At 43.0% G+C, this 23,632-nt stretch overlaps 1 protein-coding gene across 1 annotated transcript in view; it reads left to right on the plus strand.

Annotated features, from left to right (window-relative positions):
- Nucleotides 1-23,632, plus strand: part of LOC124595252 — a 129,276-nt gene that overhangs the window by 77,200 nt on the left and 28,444 nt on the right. The window contains exon 3 of the mRNA XM_047133921.1: nt 16,674-16,850. Coding sequence (XP_046989877.1) covers nt 16,674-16,850 — 177 coding nt within the window. The remainder of the gene's footprint in view (nt 1-16,673; nt 16,851-23,632) is intronic.

Raw genomic sequence — 23,632 nt, forward strand, 5'->3', positions numbered from 1 at the left:
TAATATATTCCAGGTTGACAAGCGTAGGGAAATTCCTTTTACAGACATAGTAAATTACCACCCGCAAGGGTAGCAACGCAGACAGACACCATGATACGCTAGGAGATATGCGATTAGGGTCGTGTGAATCTTTAAGACTCGAGTGTGAAAGAAATCATCTTCACATTTTATTGCTACCCAGTTTCCAAATCCAAATTTAATAGCACTGAAATGTTTCTGTCTTTAAATCCATTATTGTAAATAATAAATCCATTCGTCCTGTTGTTTTATTGTAACTGCAGAATAAAAATTTGTAAGAGTGACTGACGATACGTACTTTCCGTGGCAACGAACTAAAAGTCGACAAGTACAATTGTCAGTTGAATTTGACTGCTCATACCAAAACGCTGCGAACTGTGCAAATACAACATAAATTGCCACAAAAGACCTCTCAACGCTAGGCATTTATAATTGTAATAAGTCTTTCGCACTTCGTTGACGTATAAATGATACTTCATCACAAATTTCGGCTTTCTCTCTTCTCTAACCATTACTGTATGGTTAATAAAATTTTCAAATGTGTGTGACTTCCTAAGGGACCAAACTGCTCAGGTCATCAGTCCCTAGACTTACACACTACTTAAACTAACATACAATAACTTATGCTAAGAACAACACATAAACCCATGCTCGAGGGAGCACTCGAACCTCCGGCGGGAGGGGCCGCGCAATCCGTGACATGGCGCCTCAAACCATGCATCCATTACGCGGGGCCTGTCTGGTTAGATCCTGATGGAAGGCACTTACTAATCCGAAAACTGACAGAAGATAGACCTAATTTCTTTATTCTAACGAACACTTTATTAAAGAATTGGTTTATTTCGCTTAATATGAATGTGAGCACTTGGTTAAACTTTGTACCAACTAAAGAGAGGGACGCACACTTCTCTTCAGTCTTTGATACATAAAATCTTTTTTTTAAAATGTAACACACCTTATGAAAGACATTTTTGTAGCTGAAGAGGAAAACTGTACATTATCTGACATTCCCAGGAAGCAATATACTAAGAAACATTATTATCTGAGACACTGTGCACGCAGTTAATCACAATACAGTAGTTACTTCGGATACAAGTCCAAAAAAATAAAAATGATTCACTAAGGGGATTAATTTTCTCAATCCGATTTCACAAGGAGAAACACAAAGTTCACTTGTTCAGTAAAGTCTGAATAAATGGTTAATTAATCACTGACAGACTAAGTCAACAAGAAACTGCATTACTGACTAGGAATATTGTATTGTAACGTCCAGCTGAGCAGAACTGAACGTACTCAGACATTTCGCTCTTTACTTTTTCTGATCAACACTAAACTGACACAAATTTTTTTTTTTTTTTTTTTTTTTTTTTTGCGCAACGCAATCTGACTTTCAGTAATGCCTACAAAAGAATGGCCCTGACTAACAATAACTTATACCTTTCACGAATCACTTACCTCACAAAAGTCTTAGTTACTCGAAATACTGCAATACAGCGAGCCCCAATACTGCCAGCTAAATAAAAGATTCTAACTACTGAAGGTACTAATTACTGATAGGCAGAGTTAGCAAATGAAAGATTTTGATAGAGAACAAACGATGTATTTATCTTAATAATGTTCAAAAGTCATCATATATATATATGTATATATATATATATATATATATCAGTTCATGATATCCAGTATTACAAAAAATGGTTCAAATGGCTCTGAGCACTATGGGACTCAACTGCTGAGATCATTAGTCCCCTAGAACTTAGAACTAGTTAAACCTAACTAACCTAAGGACATCACAAACATCCATGCCCGAGGCAGGATTCGAACCTGCGACCGTAGCGGTCCCGCGGTTCCAGACTGCAGCGCCTTTAACCGCACGGCCACTACGGCCGGCTCCAGTATTACAAATTTATTCTTTTGATGAACACACGTCCAGATCGTCCGCTCTCAAAATTCTGCCATGTCTCTCCCCACATCCACCACTGCTGGCCGCTCACCTCCAACTGCGCAACACTACGCGCTGTTCACATCCAACTGCCCAACACTACAACAGCAAATATTCCAACAATGCCAACGAGCCACAGACTGCACACAGCACAGCCAGTGATTTTCATACAGAGCGCTAAGTGACGTTACCAACATAAAAACCGAAACAGCCTATTTACAATATGTTCGGCTAGGAAGTTTTTCACGGACAGGCTAGAAGTTTTCCGTCCACTGGCGGCCGAGTCCAATGAGGCAGTGGTCAGTGCCTTCACACTTCACACTTCACACTTCACGCTGAACGTACTGGAGTTGAGAGTAATCACACTGCTCTGGAACTGGTAATTGGGTGTCTAGGTGCCAGTTAAGTACTCAGTGGGTGGAAGGTTACCTGTCCTCTGTTCAGGCAGACGTGTCACCAGCGTAGAGAAATGGTCTAATGATTATGATTCCGCCGGTGGTAATACGGTTGGCGAAGAGGGCGCTGTGAGTTTGAACAGTGTCTTCCGCAGGCCTGCTGGAAAATGTGTTGCATTTACCAGTGTGGATGCCGGCCAGTATTGTTACACTACTGGCCATTAAAATTGCTATACCAAGTAGGAATGCAGATGATAAAGAGTTTCATTATACAAGTATATTGTACTAGAACTGACATGTGATTACATTTTCACGCAATTTGCGTGCAAAGATCCTGAGAAATCAGTACCCAGAACAATCACCTCTGGCCGCAATAACGGCATTGATACGCCTGGGCATTGAGTCAAACAGAGCTTGGATGGCGTGTACAGGTACAGCTGCCCATGAAGCTTCAACACGATACCACAGTTCATCACTAGTAGTCACTGGCGTATTGTGACGAGCCAGTTGCTCGGCCACCATTGACAAGACGTTTTCAATTGGTGAGAGATCTGGAGAATGTGCTGGCCAGGGCAGCAGTCGAACATTTTGTGTATCCAGAAAGGCCCGTACAGGACCTGCAACATGCGGTCGTGCATTATCCTGCTGAAATGCAGGGTTTCGCAGGGATCGAATGAAGGGTAGAGCCACGGGTCGTAAGACATCTGAAATGTAACGTCCATTGTTCAAAGTGCCGTCAATGCGAACAAGAGATGACCGAGACGTGTAACCAATGGCACCCCATACCATCACGTCGGGTGATACGCCAGTATGGCGATGACGAATGGACGCTTCTAACGTGCGTTCACCGCGATATCGCAAAACATGGTTGCGACCATCATGATGCTGTAAACAGAACCTGGATTCATCTGAAAAAAACGTTTTGCCATTCGCGCACCCAGGTTCGTCGTTAAGTACACGATCGCAGGCGCTCCTGTCTCTGATGCAGCGTCAAGGGTAACTGCAGCCATGGTCTCCGAGCTGATAGTCCATGCTGCTGCAAACGTCGTCGAACTGTTCGTGCAGATGGTTGTTGTCTTCCAAACGTCCCCACCTGTTGAATCAGGGATCGAGACGTGGCTGCACGTTCCGTTACAGCCATCCGGATAAGATGCCTGTCATCTCGACTGCTAGTGATACGAGGCCGTTGGGATCCAGCACGGAGTTCCGTTATAGGCTCCTGAAACCATCGATTCCATATTCTCTAACAGTCATTGGATCTTGACAACGCGAGCAACAATGTCGCGATACGATAAACCGCAATCGCGATAGGCTACAATCCGACCTTTATCAAAGACGGCAACGTGATGGTACGCGTTTCTCCTCCTTGCAGGAGGCATCACAACAACGTTTCACCAGGCAACGCCGGTCAACTGCTGTTTGTGTATGATAAATCGTTTGGAAACTTTCCTCATGACAAGGTGTCCCCACCGTCGTCAACCTTGTGTGAATGCTCTGAAAAGCTAATCATTTGCATATCACAGCATCTTCTTCTTGTCGGTTAAATTTCGCGTCATCTTCGTAGTGTAGCAATTTTAATGGGCAGTAGTGTATTCACTGGTGGTTGAAGCCTTCTGGTGCGAATTTCTGTGAGCCTTGGCCGCGTTTAGTATAGCTGAAGTTGTAGTATACTGCTTATAACACACACTTCCGGAAAAAAATGATTGCACCCTTTTAGAGGTTTCCAGCTTATTCAATATTTATTGTTGCAACAGTGCAGATGAAGTACATCAAATTATTACATTTACAGATCAATATAAGAAGCGGCTCTGAGGTACTAGAGTATCGATCCTTGCTGAAACACCCACAGTAGTACGAGGTGTAGCGTCCACCGGCAGTAATGCAGGCGCTGACTCTGGCCTCCTGTCGCATCCTGTCCTGGGATACGTCATGCTACGTTTCCTAGGTCTGTTCACGTTGAAGAGTGGCACGATTCACTCATCATCCCATTATATCCCGCATGTGCTCGTCTGGAAACAAGTGCGAAGGCGTCATCAGGTGGTGGTAGCTGCTGCAGTCGCTGCTGCAGTCGCGAGAAGCGTATTTGCAACAGATCAGTCAGGAAAGCATGAGTAGTCACAAGTCCAAAGACCTGATGTCCAAGGAAGTTGCTGCATGTCTTGCAGAGCAACCTGAGTTTCATGGGAAGTATGTGGGTGAGCATTATCCTGTTGGAATAGCACATCATATTTTTGGTGCAAAAGAGCAGGTCTAACAATATTCTGTACGTACCGAACGCTGGTTAGCATCCCCCCCAGAAACACCAAAGTTGAACGAGGGTTGTAGCTTATCGCACCACACCGTAAGGCATGATGTGAGCCCAGTGTGCATTGGATTAATGCACTCTACGAGACAGCACTCTCCAGGTCTACTTCGTACGCGCAAACGACCATCACTCACGTGCAGGAGAATCTTCTTTCATCGCTGACGACCACGGCGTGCCGTTACATCTTCCAAGTGTTCCTCTGCATCCCTATCTTGTAGCATGAGTGGAAGACACGCTAGAGGTGTGCTTGTGCTAATAACCGCTTCGCAACAGTACTTGTTGACATGTCTGGGCCTGTTATCTGTGCTGTGGTAACTACACGAACTGCCACTATTTCCCTTATAATACGATCCTGGCGGGTGTCTGTGCTGTTTGGACGTTCAGTACTCCGTCTGTGAGTATGTTTACGTGATCACTGATTCCAGCATCCTTGCACAACTGACGAAGCACGTCTCAATTGTGTGGCAGTTCTCCGGAAGCACCATCCCGCCACTCGGAAGACCACAATTTGACCTCTTTCTAACTCCGTTAGTTCGCTGTAGGCAGCATCAGGACGTCTCTGTGGCATGGTTGCCTGATTGTTTCATACATTCGACCACACTGAGCCTTCAGTTTGGGAGCATTTCCTATTAAAGGATAGACACAGATTTCGCTACGGTGGCGCTCAGTAGCTATGTCACTATGCTATCTTGTGCCGGACGACGTGGAAACCATTATCAGTACAGCTACAGACCAGGTGGCATATGCCGTCATCGGATCAAACTCGACCTCGTCTTTCCAGATGTACTAATATTTTTTTCCTTTGGTGTATCTGATTGCAACTAAGCTCTGTACTCCACTTGTAGAATGTAAACAACGACAATAAGTTCATCTATATGAGCAAGGCTCCAATTTGTACGACTGTCACACAGAAACACATGGTATGATGAATTATTTTTCATTGCCGAGAACACGAAAAAGAAGTTTACTCAGCCTTGATGATATCAGATTCGTTTCTAAAGTGGGTGTGAAAAAGTATCTGCCATCCTCGCTTTGTAAAGTTATTGCTTCAATATCGAAATTAATCAGCCGATTAAATGTGTTAAATGGAACTCGGCAGAACAGCTAGTCACCACACTAAAATCTCCCCTGTTTCTACTATTGCTGCATGAGTGCTGCATTAATACGGTATTTATTTTAGTCAAATGGCGCAAGTCAGGGTGGAGACGCTGCCTCTGTAGCCTTAGCCCGGTAAAGATGGCACCAGTTTTGGCCCTTGGCTGGAGTGATAGAGTTGCAACAGCCTGGTTCCGAGATCCCTTAAAGCAATATAGCTACATTGTATTCACCACTACTTGATCACGTTTCGCTAGCTGTTGGCGACCCTAGAAGTTGGGTTAGAGTACGGAGGAGCCGAGGAGTGTTTCTTTAGGCCTTCCTCACTTGTGTTGCCATTAGGGTCGGATTGTGGGGGCCTGGCTCAACGGAATATTCGAAAGGCAACTCTACAAAGTTGTCAGGACACCGTTGTTCTCTCCCGTTTTGTATCAGATTTTCGGAGATCTAGTCCGCAGTCCGTTTCCGCCGCTGGTGCGTCAACATGTAAGCTACTTCTATGAGGTAAACCATCCCGTCGTTAGCCTCCTTGCGGCATACATCAGCTCCACCCGGTTTCAGCCCTTCTTAAAGTGCGTACTGCTGTAGTGCAGCATGCTCCTTTGTATTTTTTGATTCAAGTTCAGAGAACCCTTTATTCTCAGGTGGGTGCTAACGAATACATACTGAACATCATCCTGATAGTCCAATGATGCACTCTTTGTTAAATTTCGTAATGAGCTTGTGATATTTGTTTTTCAGTGACAAATAATTTATCTTATTATTCTGTTCCCGATTGCGGTAGATAGGATATACCTTACTCCTTGCAACACACGGTCACTACCAAAATAATCGCAGGACACGAACCTCTCCTAAAAACAGGAAAAGAAATCGACATTGCCTCTGCAAGGGATTAGCCGTCATTTAATCGTATTAGTTGCATGTGAATTAATTTCACTTGCACATCATCTTCACCGTTAGAACCCAACTAACCCTCCTTTCGTCCTCCCACTTCTCCTCTACTGCAAGGTGAGGAACAATTTGAAGATGTAAGGGCTTTGGTTTCGTAAGCACACGTTAATAATTGGTGTGCAACGGCACTGTCTACAGTATCCTCTAATGTTGTTGTTGTTGTGGTCCTCAATCCGAAGACTAATTTGATGCAGCTCTCCATGCCACTCTATCCTGTGCAATCTTCTTCATTTCCCAGTACCTGCTGCAACCTACATCCTTCTGAATCTGTTTAGTGTAGTCATCTCTTGGTCTCCCTCTACGATTTTTATACTCCGCGCTGCCCTCCAATACTAAATTGGTGATCCCTTGATGCATCAGAATATGTCCTACCAATCTATCCCTTCTTCTAGTCAAGTTGTGCCACAAATTTCTCTTCTCCCCAATTCTATTCAGTACCTTCTCATTAATTATGTGATCTACCCATCTAATCCACAGCATCCTTCTATAGCACCACATTTCGAAACCTTCTATTCTCTTTTTGTCTAAACTATTTATCATCTACGTTTCAGTTCCATACATGGCAACACTCCATACAAATACTTTCAGAAACGACTTCCTGACACTTAAATCTATACTCGAAGTTAACAAATTCCTCTTCTTCAGAAACGCTTTCCTTGCCATTGCCAGTCTACATTTTATATCCTCTCTACTTCGACCATGATCAGTTATTTTGCTCCCCAAATAGCAAAATTCCTTTACTACTTTAAGCGTCTCATTTCCTAATGTAATACCCTCAGCATCACCCGACTACATTCCATCATCCTCGTTTTGCTTTTGTTGATGTTCATCTTATATCTTCCTTTCAAGACACTGTCCATTCCGGTCAGCTGTTCTTCAAAGCCCTTTGCTGTCTTTAACAGAATTACAAAGTTTTAATTTCTTCTCCATGGATTTTAATTCCTACTCCGAATTTTTGTTTGATTCCTTTACTGCTTGCTAAATATACAGATTTAATAACATCGGGGAGAAACTACAACCCTGTCTCACTCTTTTCCCAACCACTGCTTCCCTTTCATGCCCCTCGACTCTTATAACTACCATCTGGTTTCTGTACAAATTGTAAATAGCCTTTCGCTCCCTGTATTTTACCCCTGCCACCTTCAGAATTTAAAAGAGAGTATTCCTGTCAACATTGTCAAAAGCTTTCTCTAAGTCTACAAATGCTAGAAACGTAGGTTTGCCTTTCCTTAATCTAAGATAAGTCGTTTGGTCAGTATTGCCTCACGTGTTCCAACATTTCTGCGGAATCCAAACTGATCTTCGCCGAGGTCGACTTCTACCAGTTTTTCCTTTCGTCTGAAAAGAATTCGTGTAAGTATTTTTCAGTCGTGGCTTATTAAACTGATAGTTCGGTGATTTTCACATCTGTCAGCCCCTGCCTTCTTTGGGATTGGAATTATTATATTCTTCTTGAAGTCTGAAGGTATTTAGCCTGCCTCATACATCTTGCTCACCAGATGGTAGAGTTTTGTCAGGGCTGGTTCTCCGAAAGCTATCAGTAGTTCAAATGGAATGTTGTCTACTCGCAGGGCCTTCTTTCGACTTAGGTCTTTCAGTGCTCTGTTAAACTCTTCACGCAGTATCATATCTTTCATTTGATCATCATCTACATCCTCTTCCATTTCCATATTATTGTCCTCAAGAACATCGCCCTTGTATAGACCCTCTATATACTCCTTCCACCTTTCTGCTTTCCCTTCTTTGCTTAGAACTGGGTTTCCATCTGAGCTCTTGATATTCATGCAAGTGGTTCTCTTTTCTCCAAAGGTCTCTTTAATTTTCCTGTAGGCAGTATCTATCTTACCTCTAGTGATATACTCCTCTACATCCTTACATTTGTCTTCTAGCCATCCCTGCTTATCCATCTTGCATTTCCTGTCGATCTCATTTTTGAGACGTTTGTATTCCTTTTTGCCTGCTTCATTTACTGCGTTTTTGTATTTCTTCCCTTCATCAGTTAAATTCAGTATCTCTTCTGTTACCCAAGTATTTCTATTAGCCCTCGTCTCTTTACCTACTTGATCCTCTGCTGCCTTCACTATTTCATCTCCCAAAGCTCCCATTCTTCTTCTACTGTATTTCTTTCCCCCATTCTTGTCAATCGTTCCCTAATGCTCTCCCTGAAACTCTCAACAACCTCTAATAACTTTCAATGATGTGCAAACCAGAAGATGAAATAGCAGAAAACAGACATTACTAAAGTGTTCAATTTTAGTAAGTGCAATACTAAATTAATGTAATGTATAAGAAGATGAAAATGTTTTCTTAATTATCACGCCACCATTGAGGCAACAATAAGAGACAATAATATGTGCTTTAGTTCTATTTTATAATTTATAGGTGTGATTTATTATGTTCTGATAATGCTTCGCAGAGACGTAGTTCTTTTAACACAGCTACCATTTGGAAATCTTAAATTGCTTCCCAAATACTGATTTGATTGATATTAGAAAAATAGCTGTTTGCAAAATGCGTACTGATAACTGTCGTGAACATTCACAACATATAAATTGAGATGGTGAACTGTTTATGACGTATTACGTAGTCAACAGACCAAGTTTTGAGACTCATCAGAGAACGATAGCTTTGAAATGAAATCGTGGGAAGGATATAATAATCGGCTTTGTAAACGTGTGCCTGGCGTCTGTTGCCGGGTGCTGTTAAATTTATCATCCGTTTCACATGGTCATACTTCTAATAATCCAAACTGCTTCGTGACAGTTTCACTTAAGACTATATCAATGGGTAATTTCATTCGGGAAAGGCGAACTGACGCCCTACTGCTGACAAGTTGTTCTTGCCGTGCACTGTAATTTCCCGACATTAAAACGTTAGACCCTAGTCGGATTCGAACACAAACACTCGCATTTCGCTAGAAATGTCTTACTAGTTGAGCTGTCCATCACGAATCACAGAGTCACACAAATCTTCATGCTATAAGCACTCTTTTCTATTTTCGTAACACCACAGCTCCGTTGGATTGCAGCCCCTGCAGCGATAGGAGGAAAGACTTAAAGGGCAAAGACTCAACCACAATTGAAGTGTTGTTTCCAGATTGTGTTTACCGCTCAGTACGAAAGCAGAATCGAGCAATAACTACTGACAGAAATTCTTGTCTTCAGTAATACGAGATGTTAGTACAAAGTTGCATGACGATTGTGGCTGATCTAGCGAGTTACAACGCCTTCCTAATCCCCACACCGATCTTTCGTAAATGAGGCAGAAAATTGCGCCCAGATAATACATGAAAAATGGAACACTCAGCGCTCTTGAAAAACTGTCCGACGCGAACGCGGGTTAGCTAACTTGACTGAAAATTAAGTCAAAGAGCGTTTTCGGTCATCAATTTACTGTCTTGCTGAGAAATGGCAGCAACTTAAGCTTGGGGCATTAGAATGGTAAGTTAATTCCCGTTACTCCTCTAGCAGAAGATAGCAGAGTGAGAGGTAAATAAAGTGGTCTCATTCGTCACGGAACTTTGAGATAAAAGGGAGTCACAACTCAAATTTCCGCTTCGTTCTTCATCCACCTGTTTACTACGAAGCTACTGATTCACATTAATTCGTTGTTACAAGAATAACAGACAGTTTGAGTCATGCGTTCACATTCCTTTTAATCTTTTCTGTTCTCTTATGGATGACGTGTATAACTTTTTAAGAAGTATCACATGCAACAAAGATGATCGTTACTTACTTCCAATAGAGAGAGAGAAAGAAAAGAAAAAGGACACATGTTTATCCCGAGCAGTTCTAGGCGCTACAATGTGTAAGCGCGCGACCGCTACGGTCGTTGGTTCGAATCCTGCCTCGGGCATGGATGTGTGTGATGTCCTTAGGTTAGTTAGGTTTAAGTAGTTTTAAGTTCTAGGGGAGTGATGACCTCAGAAGTTAAGTCTCATAGTGCTCAGAGCCATTTTTGAACAAGAGAGAGTGGTGACTTATTTTCCTTTCTCTGAGACATTTTACATCTAAGGTTTGTTTATTCTCGCATTTGACACTAGTTAGAGCTATTTAGATCTAGTTACAGGACTAAGAACTTGTGTCAAATTTAGCTTGTTATTTGATATCATTTTCATGTACACTAATGCCGATTACCTGTTAGTAACAACAAATACATATGTTTCCCATTCTAGATTTTTAAATTAGGCTTTCTTTCTTAATATAAATAGCTATTACCATATCTAAAAAATGCTGACTTTATTTATTTTCTCGTATCGTTCTCCGGTGCATCACAATCATCAGATATTAAACTATACCAATGCAATGGACATATCTTTTGGCCAGATTTCAAATCCATCCATTTTTTTAACTTTCTTCGTTTTACTCGAAGTATCGTCTTGCTGCAAGCTATGGCATAATATTTTCCATTCTCGCTCTATGTACAAATATCATACTAAGATCTTTCTTGATTTCCATCATTTTACTTCATATACACGAGGGAACGTTGCGACTTCTGTTGTGTTCCCTTATGTGAAACTGTCTCCTATTGCCGTCTCTGCTCATCTACTCGCTATCATGCCTGTACTGTCTTGGTAAAAAATTAAATTTAAAAGCGTCCAAGAACCCCTATTATCTTAGAAAATATACTGTAGTTCTCTGTATTCCATTCATACGGAGTTTCATATCCTACAAGTTTTTGCTGAATTTTTTTAATGAAATTAATACTATGCCCCTTAAGTCTTCCCTAAAGATAGGTGCAGGTTCTTTTACCTACAGATTTATACGTTTCATTTACTGCCGGGCCTTTCCTAATATATCGAATGTATTAGACATAGCTCCTCCAAGTACGAGTAAACTATGCCAAGGTCATATGGACTTCCATTGTGTGGTACTCTCTTTCATTTTAAAAATTTTTGCCAGATTCAGAATATGGCAAATCTTCCTCCACGGTAAAATTAGTGACTGTGTTTTGCTAATATTACGTCAAGTTCGCAGATAATCTTTTATTTAAAAGTGATGATTGGTTTATGTCTTTATGCTGCTCATCTTCAGATCTAAGGCAACATATGAGTGAAGTCGACAGTGCACAAAACAGTTGCGTGATGTCATGGTCGTTTACTGCTGATTAAGTGATATTTGGAATAGACAGTTGTTTTATCTCTCGCCCATGTTGTCTAAAATCGCGTCATGTGTCTAAATTCCAATTGCCTCCAACACTGGGAATATGCACCTATTATATGCCTCTGTTTCTAATCGATTGTTCACAATTTCCAGCCGAAGTCCTTTCCCGTTGCTTTTTCAACTGTATTTTTAATGACACTTTGAAAGTCTTCCGAGTCTTCGAATGGTGACTGTTTATGTGACAGCTTTCCTGGACGTGTAAATAATTAGCTTCTACTCAGTATTTACTTGGTGTAACTGTACTATTAATGTATTTATAACAACATAGTGGCCGGACATTTTTAGCTGTATCTCTAAAAGTTTATTTTCAGCATGATCGGAGATACTGTCTGGGTCTTAAATTTGAGAGGAAACAGGCCTTTTAATTTCTGCTGTAGCAAACGTTAATCATGATTCAGAGATGAACTGTAGCAAACTGTTGCAAGTAACTCGAACTAAGTTCCACCGGGTGTACATCCAGTGTGGTTTTCTTCCTCTTGTAATACTGGACTCTGGTCAGACTTTACCCATCAAAGTTTAACAGCTGCACATAAATTATTTTACTGCAGAGATTTATGTATTATTCGCCAAATCCGTGTTTCGAAATATGAAATGTTCGCTCTAAGCGATCGTTGACTCACAGGGCATTACCGGTTCTTCGGTGCGGTCAATCGCGGCAGTATTGTGAATAGCCAACCTTACCGGTAGACTTACTTCAACCCAGTAACTTGCACAGCCTGTCTTTCGGATGTGATTTTCCAGTTGTTAAGCAGCTGTACCTACCGGAAGAATATGACTTTACAAAAAGTAAAGACAATGCATAATCGAGTCCAGACAAATGAAATAAATTTACGTTTCCAATTTTATTAAAGTTTCTTAGGCCCTAAAGATAACGGTTTTGCCTAGATTCTTATTATAATACGTACCGACTTACCATATATTTCCTTCCACAGTCGTTTTCGGAATTCAGTTCCCTCAAACATCAGCGTAATGTTTTGAAGCGCATTAGCTTACTGTTTGTTTGAACGAGATACGTGTAAATTACAAGAAGAGAAATAATCGTAGATGAATAATAAACATACTCAAAACTAGAGTGACGTGACTCAGTGTTTAAGAAAGTTTTGGAGAGGAGTACTGTTCAAACCACGTGCAGATACGATGACATAAGTTTCCCGCTGCAGCCACAAAATCATTGGGTACGAACACCAAAGTAGTTTAAAATAACAAAAGAAACGAAACGCTGATTTTCTCTCCAGTCGTGTGCAACTAACCGTCTATATTCACTGTTTTGTCAGCGAAACGATAAGGGCTGTCTTTGCTTCCTTCATTGCAAAAAATATTTGAGTCAAATATATGAAAAGCTTTCCGAATTGAGTGGGTTCACATCGAACACTTCTGTGTGATCCTACTATTCAATTTCAAGATACATTCCACAAAAACGTTTTCGTCATTGCGGACACATTTGGTATTTTCACATGAGGCGACGTGTTTCACAGTATTCGGTACTGCTATGGCGCATATTAGTCACTGTTTCGTCACCAGTGGTCAAATTCCACGAACTTCCCTTGACACTACATTTTTGCAAATGTTTATAATGTTTGTTAACTTAGAAAACATTGACGGTGTATCTTGTAAAGTTATCATGTGTGATGTTACCGTCGTATTTGTTGGAATTAGTCAGAATTCACAAGAACTAATGAACGCCAGTTGGGACTGTTTTCACATGTCGTTAACGGTAAGGCAGTGCACAGAACATCGCTTCCACATTGTGTCGGGCACCTAGCCTCAACCCCGTTGAGCGCATCTGTGTGTCTTACAAACACTTCCACTGAATCTCCACGTGTCGTGGCTGAGGTTGAGCTGGCATCCATGTGCATGGCTGCCCAACTCTTTTTTAGTTACTACTGTGTGTCTGTGTCTAGTAATATGGGAGGCGTAATCATACTGTACGCGTTGGTTATACATGGCTGTCCCTGTTGCTACTGACGGCAATAACTACAGCTGCATCTGGGAAGCTTCGTAATGTAAGGATACACTGCTGTGACTATTTCAACAAGACAACATCCGTGTACAGATTTCCGAGGAGTCTTATTTGTTGAACAGCAGATAACTGAAATTTATACTCTGCAGTGGTGTGTGCTGATTTGAAATTGCCTGGAAGATGAAACCTATACGTTGGATTCTGACTTGAATACGGTACCTTGACTTTAGCGATTGAGCATTACTCAGATTTACTTCTTCCAGTGAAGCTGCGAAGGCTAATCGCGAGTCTTGCCCGGATATCTGAGTCGGTATGAGCATTATCTGTGAAAGGCAGAGTTCCAAGCACTTAATCATAAATAATGTCATTCATCTGGAAATTGATCCAAAGAAACTTTCATAAATGGGTACCAGTGAATGGAACACTGCTGTCGAAGGACTGCGGTAAGTAGCCTATCAGAAAGATACAGAATTGTATCTCCTTCACATGAAGAGGTTCTTATTTCTGCATGGCGTGCCTTAATTGCCACTGCCACTGGACTGCACGGGAATGTGTAGGCAGCCAAACTCGTCATTAAGGTTCCGATTGACTATATCTGACCACTAGAAGGGAGAATCGCCTTATTGAGTAACAATCACATCGTACCGTCTTCAACTCTGCGCCGGCCTTCGGCAAACAAGCAATGGGCTCCCCACACCATTGGGTGTCATCCAGCAAAATATGCCAGGATGTCTATGCAACTTCGTACACGTACACACCGTCGCCGTATACGTAAATGATTTAGAGTTTCAGTTCTATGTGGGCAAGTAGAACGGCCACCAGTGTGCATTAATGTTGTTTATTTCTAGAGTTGTTGCCAGGCCTGGTAGAGAATAGAACGGGCGTCAGCGCCTTAGTGTTGAGTGATCACTGTAAAAGACATGGAGATGTCTCGTACTCGTGTGACTCAGCATTATCAGCAAGCCCAAATATTGGGTCTCCGTTTGGCTCTCTGGTCGAATGGCGCAATATGCAGAATAGTGGTTAATGGCCCTTTGTTGGACTGCATGGGAACGTGAGGGCAGGCATACTCGTCGTTAAGGCTCTAGGTGGACCATATCTGACCATCAAAAGGAAGAACCGCCCTACTGTGCACCAAGCATATGTAACCCGTTAAACTCTGCGCCTGCCATTCGAGAATAAGTAATAGATCCCTAGCAGCATTTGGTGTCATCCTGAGCTATTGGTTGGAGCCTAACAGCCCATGCGTAGGCATCACAACTGCTGCGTTTGGAGTGGTGCCATGATCAGGACACACAGACAGGCATCTTATCCGCATGGCTATAACGGATCGTGCAGGAACGTCTCGATCCCTGAATCAACAGATGGGGACTTTTGCATGACAACAACCATCTGCACCATCAGTTCGACGACGTTTGCAGCAGCATGGACTATCAGCTCGGAGAGCGTGGCTGAGGTTACCCTTGATGCTGCATCACAGACAGGAGCACCTGCGATGGTGTGCTCAACGACGAACCTGGGCGCACGAGTGGCGAAACGTCATTTTTTCGGATGAATCCAGGTTCTGTTTACAGCGTCATGATGGTCGCATCCGTGTTTGGATACATCGCGGTGAACGCACATTGGAAGCGTGTATTCGTCATCGCCATACTGGCGTATCACCCGGCGTGATGGTATGGGGTGCCATTGGTTACACATCTTGGTCACCTCTTCTTCGCATTGACAGCACATTTAACAGTGGACGTTACATTTCAGATGTGTTACCACCCGTGGCTCTACCCTTCATCCTGTCCCTGCGAAACCCTACATTTCAGCAGTGTAATGCACGACCGCATGTTGCAGGTCCTGTACGGGCCTTTCTGGATACACAAAATGTTCGACTGTTGCCCTGACCAGCACATTCTCCAGATCTCTCACCAATTGAAAACGTCTGGTCAATGGTGGCCGAGCAACTGGCTCGTCACAATACGCCAGTCACTACTCTTGATGAACTGTGGTATCGTGTTGAAGCTGCATGGGCAGCTGTAGGTACACGCCATCGAAGCTCTGTTTGACAATGCCCAGGCGTATCAAGGCCGTTATTACAGCCAGAGTTGGATGTTCTGGGTACTGATTTCTCAGGATCTATGCACCCAAATTGCGTGAAAATGTAATCACATGTCAGTTCTAGTGTAATATATTTGTCCAATGTATATCCGTTTATCATCTGCATTTCTTCTTGGTGTAGCAATTTTAATGGCCAGTAGTGTATAACGCTTGCCGGTCGGCCGCATATAGCTGTAACTCCTGCAATGTTTGAACGGGTGAACACTATCATTCGCGGTGATAGATCACAATCAAATACCTTGCAGAAATGGCTGTCTCTATTGGAGAAGAGCACACAAATTCATTGGACTGTTCTTCCTCATCCACCCTACAGCCCCGACCTAGCACCTTCCGACCTCCATCTGCTTGGCCCAATGAAGGATGCACTCCGTGACAAGTAGTACGTGTAGATGGGGAGGTTACTGATACAGCAAGGCGTTGGCTCCGACGTCGACCAGTAGAGTGGTACCATTCTGGCAGACAGGCCCTCCAGGTATGGTGCCTCAATGCGGAAATGATGTTGAGCGGAAATGATGTTGAGCGGAAATTATGTTGCAAAATAGGGTTGTGTAGCCAAAAGTCTAGTGAATAAAATGGTGTGTTGGTATCCTGAATAAAACCGATCTGCTTAAAGAAAAACTGCTTTGCATTGCTTATTGAATGCATTTGTTATTTTGCTAAGGTGTGGTGATCCTTGTGATGATTTAGCAATGTTGGTGATGTGAGGCCGGTGCTGAGGTGTGATCGACGTGTCCGGCAGGTTCGTGCTGAGCCTGGTGGTGTCCAACCTGCTGGGCGCTCTGGTGGTGGCGCCGGCGCTGCTGGTGCAGCTGCTGCGTCCCGCGCACTGGCTGCGCCACGTGTGCGCCGGCCTCACCACGCTCGCCGTCACCGCCTCCATCTTCAGCATCGTCGCCATCGCAGTCGACAGATACAGGTACCTCCGCCTCCATATTTATCTCCTTATGTTATCTCCATTGCTTTTACTAACAGTTATCTCAATAGCCTCAGTAGCCGACCTCTGTAGCACCTCCTCTTTTTTGTGATGTTCGATTTAGTGATAGAGTGCAGTGCAATTATATAAACGAAAGAGTATTAAATTACGTAATAATCGTGTTTAATATCAAAAATTAATAAACTGCGCTTAATTAGGATTCCAGTGATTCTCTCCGAATGGGTGTACATTCCAGTACCATCTAACACATTTTGCATCGATGGTATGCATTACAGTCACGCCCAAGTTCATTCCATTACGCAGGTCTTCATTTTAGGGATCCCTATCTCAGTCGGTAAAAACGGAACGCTTATAGGATCACTTAGTAATGCGTCTGTTCATTCGTCTGTTAAGACGCCCTTTTCTCAAGAACTGCTGCAGACATCAAGTTTTAATGTATGCCAGGTACTAAGGTGTCGTCCCTTGGCGATGTAAAAATTTTAAGTCAATAAAATCAAACCATACGGCCACTGATGTCACGTATTTTGATATTCAAAAACGCACTCATCACGAGGCATAGGTGAACCATCTATGAACACGAAATGAAATGATCGTGTGGCACTGTTGGCCAGGAGGCCCCACCCGCGGAAGTCCGGCCGTGGAGTGAAAGTCTCATTTCATTCAACGCCACACTGTGCAACTTGCGTGCCAGTGATGAGGATGAAATGATGACTAGGACAGCACAATACGCAGTCCATGAGCGGACAAAATCTCCAAGCCGCCCGGGAATCGTACCCGCGCCCGTTGCATGGAAGGCAAGCACGTTACCACTCGGCTAAGTACGCGGACAACTACGTACACAATTAAGTTTGTATGGAACAGAGATCGCGTTCTTCTCGCATCTGTCAGTTTTTTTATTTTATTCCGTATTATTTAGTTTCAGTGCAATACCTCCATGATTCCGTATCTATAGTCAATAATTTCCTCTTTAGTCTTTCATTTATTTCACATGGTTCTGCTCCATACGTTGCTATAATTTCTACAACAATTTCAAATATGCTAATCTTCGTTTTTGATCTGGTAAGTGCGCTCCATAAAATTCCATTTAATTGTTTGGTTGCTTGTCTACCTTGGCTACAATGATAATCGGGGGATATCAAAACTGATCTGCCCCCACCAACCGACGGTCCTTTAGCTGCGCAACACGTCAGTTGGTCCAGATGGCTGAGGAAATTTGATATTAATGTGTTAATTGGCCTATTAAGTTTGTCGGCTTGTCAATTAACTGTGCAGATCCTCCTAAATCTATACAGGAGTCTCGTAAATTAAAATTTCCATACGACCTCACAAGTAGTAGTCCACGTCAACCTACCTACCCTGTTGCATACGAGGATAAGCAACTGTGAGACTTTTCTCTTTCCCTCAGCAGATGCGTCAGCTACACATTTGAATTGAAACCATAATAGAACTGAAATCGTAAGTTTCCGGACATGGCTTCCTACTCAAAGTATTGTGTACTGACTCCCCTCTACAAATTATAGAAGTTAGTAACGGGAATTTCCGAATATCTTGTATAAATCAATCGAGGAACATTACAGAGGCTCTCAATCTGCATTGGAATAGCACCTCAGCATCGAATGAAATGGGGGATCCTGCCTGCACATAAGTGCTTTAATCAAATGAAACTATATGGCTGCAGAGACCTTTTTAAGTCCGTGCAGTTGTGCAAAGCTACTGTGCGAGGGTGGCATGGTCGTAAATGTATTTACCTACTGAGCAGGAGACCCCGGCATGAATCCCAGCCTTGATATAAATTTTTATTCTTAGTTTCAGTCTACCTATATATATCATAGACATTTGAGACGTGAGAAAGTCTCTGGAACCACATAGTTTCAAATTATTAAAGCACCTGTGCCTAGTTTTCACGCAACCATCACCCATTTCATTCGATGCTGAGATGCTGTTCCAAAACAGTTGGAGAGCGTTTCCATAGCCGTTCTAGTTTAGGGGAAATACCGTGTGGGGTGAGGCGTGAATGGGATTTGGAATGAGGAGGGAGGCGTACTAGGGTAGTACGTGAAGCTGTGCAAAAGCCACTGTGCCAGCCTGCCTTTGTGGTTATTCCATCTGCATGGTGAACAGGAGTCCCAGGTTCCAATGCTGTCCTTGGTACAAATTTTCATTCGTCTCGTCAGTATGCATGTATAAATGACTAGTAGTGGTACAGAATACCCGGCACCAAGCCCCGTACGGTGTCTTACGGAGAATGTGTGTAGATTGGAAGGCACCACCGGGTTAAGGCTCTAGTCGACCTGTTTCCACACTGATATGCACTAAGTTACACCTTTCAAGGTGCAAGTTCCCCACTACAGTTCACGTATTTGTAAAGGAACTGTGCGCACAGGAACAGAAGGAAAGGCTAATTACTAACAAGGGAACCTCCCCATCTCACCCCCCTCAGATTTAGTTATGAGTTGGCACAATGGATAGGCCTTGAAAAACTGAACACAAATCAATCGAGAAAACAGGAAGAAATTGTGTGGAACTATGAAAAAATATAAGCAAAATATACAAACTGAGTAGTCCATGCGCAAGATAGGCAAGGTCAAGAATAGTGTGGTCTCAAGAGCGCCGTGGTCCCGTGGTTAGCGTCAGCAGCTACGGAACGAGAGGATTTTCGCAAAGTTATGATCTGTCCGTTCGTTCATTGACGTCTCTGTTCACTGTAATAAGTTTAGTGTCTGTGTTTTGCGACCGCACCGCCAAACCGTGCGATTAGTAACGAAAGGACGTGCCTCTCCAATGGGAACCGAAAACATTTGATCGCAAGGTCATAGGTCAACCTATTCCTCCACAGTAAAACACGTCTGATATATTCTATACGAAACTGGTGACGGCATGTGCGTCACGTGACAGGAATATGTTGTCGACCCACCTACTTTTACACTTGGCGCATGAGTAAAAAGATTCTTCTACCTTGCCCGATTTAGGTTTTCTTGTGGATGTGATAATCACTCCCAAGAAAAAGAGATGAAAACGTAAGAGTTTGTCACATAAACTGCAGTAAATGAATGCAACAGTTTCACAGTCGCACAGTTTTCCCTGTGCTCTGTCAAAACATACGTTTTTAACGTTTCCAAATTTTTCCGTGTGTAGACCGTCAAATCCAAGCAAATCTGAACATGTCCTGGAATTTTGGGGAGCAAAGTTGATTATGTGTGCGTGCCTTTGATTATTGTCTGAAAATAAAAAATTAAACTTTTTAACTCGAGGGAAGACATGAACCAAGGACCTCTCGTTCCGCACCTGCTCGCGCTAACCACGGGACCAAGGCGCTCCTGAGCTCACACTCTCGTTGATGTTGCTTATCTTGCGCATGGACTACTCAGTCTGTATATTTTGCTTATTGTTTTCATAGTTCCACACAACTTCTTCCTGTTTTCTCGATTGATCTGTGTTCAGTTTTTCAAGGCCTATCCACTGTGCCAACTTCTAACTAAATCTGAGGGGGGTGCGATGGGGAGGTTCCCTTGTAAGTAGCGATGGGAACTATCGCTGCTGTAATGAAACAAGGGTTACCAACTGTGTACATTTATTGTTACGACTTCCGTGATTGTCAGAACAAACAAGCGTGAAATACTCATCATAGGAGGAAGAGTGCTTTTACAAGTATTAGCATGTGATAGTTTCGGATCTTCAGAGGGAAAGCAGTCGAAAAGTTCTCATAAAGTAAACCAAACTAAGAAGATATAGTGTTACCTGAATGTTAATCACGGAATTGAAGGGTTGGTGACGATTAGTCGGAAGATACAGAACCTCAAAGAGGAAAATCATGGCCGAAAGATGGCCACACAGTGAGTGATTGATAAATGTGAACCAACGCGCCAGTTATCCCGTACAAAATTCGTACAAAGTGGCTGCAAATATTATATCACTTGCACGAGGCGCTGCGGGGTGACGTCGAGAGCGAAATTGAACGCTAGCATGGCGCGGTCTGCCTGCTCGTGAATTGCCTTCTCCTCTGCGCCTCTTGACTACCAAGTCCATCTACTAAGGCTTCCAGCGAACAAGTGGCCACTGCTGATGAAGAAGCGCTTTTTCCCAGTGGAGAAGTGGCTGATTACTGTCTTACTCGTCCTTGGTGTGAGCCAGCCGACACTGGCATTTTGGCCACTTTGAGAGCACATACTTCGAAACCTCCAAACACTTTTGTTCTGGTAGGTTCGGTGTCGTTTATTTTGGAAGATTCCGAACACTGACCTATGTAAACTTCTCTCTCTATCAGCTTGCCGGTGCCACCCTATGACACATCGCCGTTCACAGAGATTCAGAGTTCCGACTTATCAAAAGGCTTCCCGCAAATTTGTTTACGTCACTCTCTCTTCCCAGTGTTTACCCTCAAAGCAACAGCGACCTGTCGGCAGGAGACAAAAGACTCGCCTGTGGGGGCACTCCGGAGTTACTGCAATAATATTGCGGATGTTATCGTATGGAGCACGCCATTTTCGTGAAAGCCAGCCTGCGAGAACAGGGTGAGTTCGCTGAACTCAGCATGCAGATGCATTCTCTCCCGATTGTGGCTAATTTTGTCATCTTTTGTGAACGCGTCAGCGGGTGGCCTCTCAGAGGATTCGTGTGGCTGGCGCAACATCCTAGCGCAGGTCCAGCCGGCCGACTCATCCGCTGAGGCCAGGACAAGGAGAGCGGAAACTGCCACAGCCGTGTTTTCACTCCCCACTACCGGAATGAATACAGCATGCCCCTTACAATTAAGATAAATTAACGGACATCCTCCATGTCATCATTCTCTCTCACTGATAATAGCGATCTTCTGATGCAGATCGGAATTTATTGATTATTAAGTAATCAGGAAAGTACTTGGGCTCGAACAAACACAAATACACCAAAATCGTGTGAGAAATAATGTAAAGGTCTCTTATTGCACTAGTGATACTCTCGCATCTGCAAAACGCTGCAGTAGTCCGCTAGAGGCCTCTGTGTATGCCATGCCGCATTGCACACTGACCTGCCGGTACGCCAGTCGGGACCAGTAGGGACGGTGCAGTGCGCCTCTGAAGTTGCGTTTTGTGACATTATTTGTGTATTGAAGCGTCAGATGGCTCGGCGATTGGTAATCAATCCTGCTAATGTATTGCGATTGGTTAAGATGAAGTTACGAAGGACCCTTCATCGTGAAGATGGTATTGGTGTAGAAGACGAATCTTTCGCATGTTTTCTGGTATCTATTATAATCCAGAAATATGAGCATAAGTTTGAAACAGGTGCTGTTGTAACACTAACACATAATGATGATGATAGGGATGATAATGACGAACAACTCGTTGCAAACGGTAGTGCTACGGCAAGTGCGGGAAGAGGCGATGGAAGCAGTGACTGTGAATACCAACCGTCTCCCAAGAAGAAGGTTAAAGTTGCAAGTATCATCACGGCGTTTGATGACAACACACTGGAGAACATGTACGATGATTATTACGTAAGAGGCTTCGACCCATACGACAAGCTTCTGAAAAGACACCCTAAACTGAAGTATAAAAGCAATATTAAAAACATACTGGATTACGTGGCAAAGAAAAGAGAAGGAAATACAGTTTTCAAAGGAAATCGTACACTGCTGTCAAGACCATCAAGGAGCGTGTAATGGCGAAATTCGATGAAGCGCGAGAATGCGGTTCTGCCGTTCATTATTGGCATTTACAACATTGGGCATTCGATGTAGCCATAAATCTCGGGTGTACAAACTTTACAGCTTCACTAGGATTTATTACTAATTTGAAAAAGGCGTTTAGGATAACACCACGCCTTATCACTAAGCTCCAAGCACGAAAAGATAAGGATGACGAAGAAGAGCTGATTGAAAGAGCTCAAACGTTTGTTGCTGACGTCAATGAGCATATCACGAGAGAAAACATCGATATTAGTTCTGTATGGAACTGTGCTCAGAGTCAGTTCAACTATGAACTTTCTTGTGACAGAACACTATCAATGAAAGGGGAGAGAAACACTGTCGCGATGTTGCAATCAGTTAACTGAGCAACACATAGTTACAGGATCGATGTTGCTATATCAATGGACGGACGATTGGCAGACAAACTCTATATTTGCTTCCAAGAATCCAGTGGAAATTTTGGACTCCGCGTGTCAAGGGAAACAGAAACGCGGTGCCCTCGAAATGTCGTCGTCGATGCAAGTGTGAGTGGAAAGATGACGAAACTACATCTGAAGACGTTTTTTCTGTCAGTTTTGAATCCACATTTGTCGAGAAAGTCATTAGTACTTTGTGACTCCTGGTCTGGACATAAGGATGAACGAGTTCTACTGGAAGCACCTGGCGGAAAACATGTAGATTTAAAAATCATTCCGCCTAAAACTACAAAATATGCACAACCTCTGGATGTGTATTTCTTCAGCCAATATAAAATATATGCCAAGAGAATAACAGACTTCATTAAACTACGTTCCAGTAATATGCAGCCGAAATTGCACGAGAGATTCTTTATCATGAATATGCATTCTGTCATTTACAATCAGTTATCTGCGGGATTATACAGACCAATGCTTCGTTACGCGTGGCAGAACGCTGGCTACGATATTGGTGAACTAGTGAACAACTTCAAAAGTGTCATTGACGTAGCGTTCCACACTGATTTTATAGAATGTGCAAATACGACATGCTATCAACTTGCATTTCTTCACTGTGCGTTTTGCAGTCATTCCCCATGAATCATGGACCTTGCCGTTGGTGGGGAGGCTTGCGTGCCTCAGCG

Source organism: Schistocerca americana, chromosome 1 (assembly GCF_021461395.2).
Source record: "Schistocerca americana isolate TAMUIC-IGC-003095 chromosome 1, iqSchAmer2.1, whole genome shotgun sequence".
Taxonomy (NCBI): domain Eukaryota; kingdom Metazoa; phylum Arthropoda; class Insecta; order Orthoptera; family Acrididae; genus Schistocerca; species Schistocerca americana.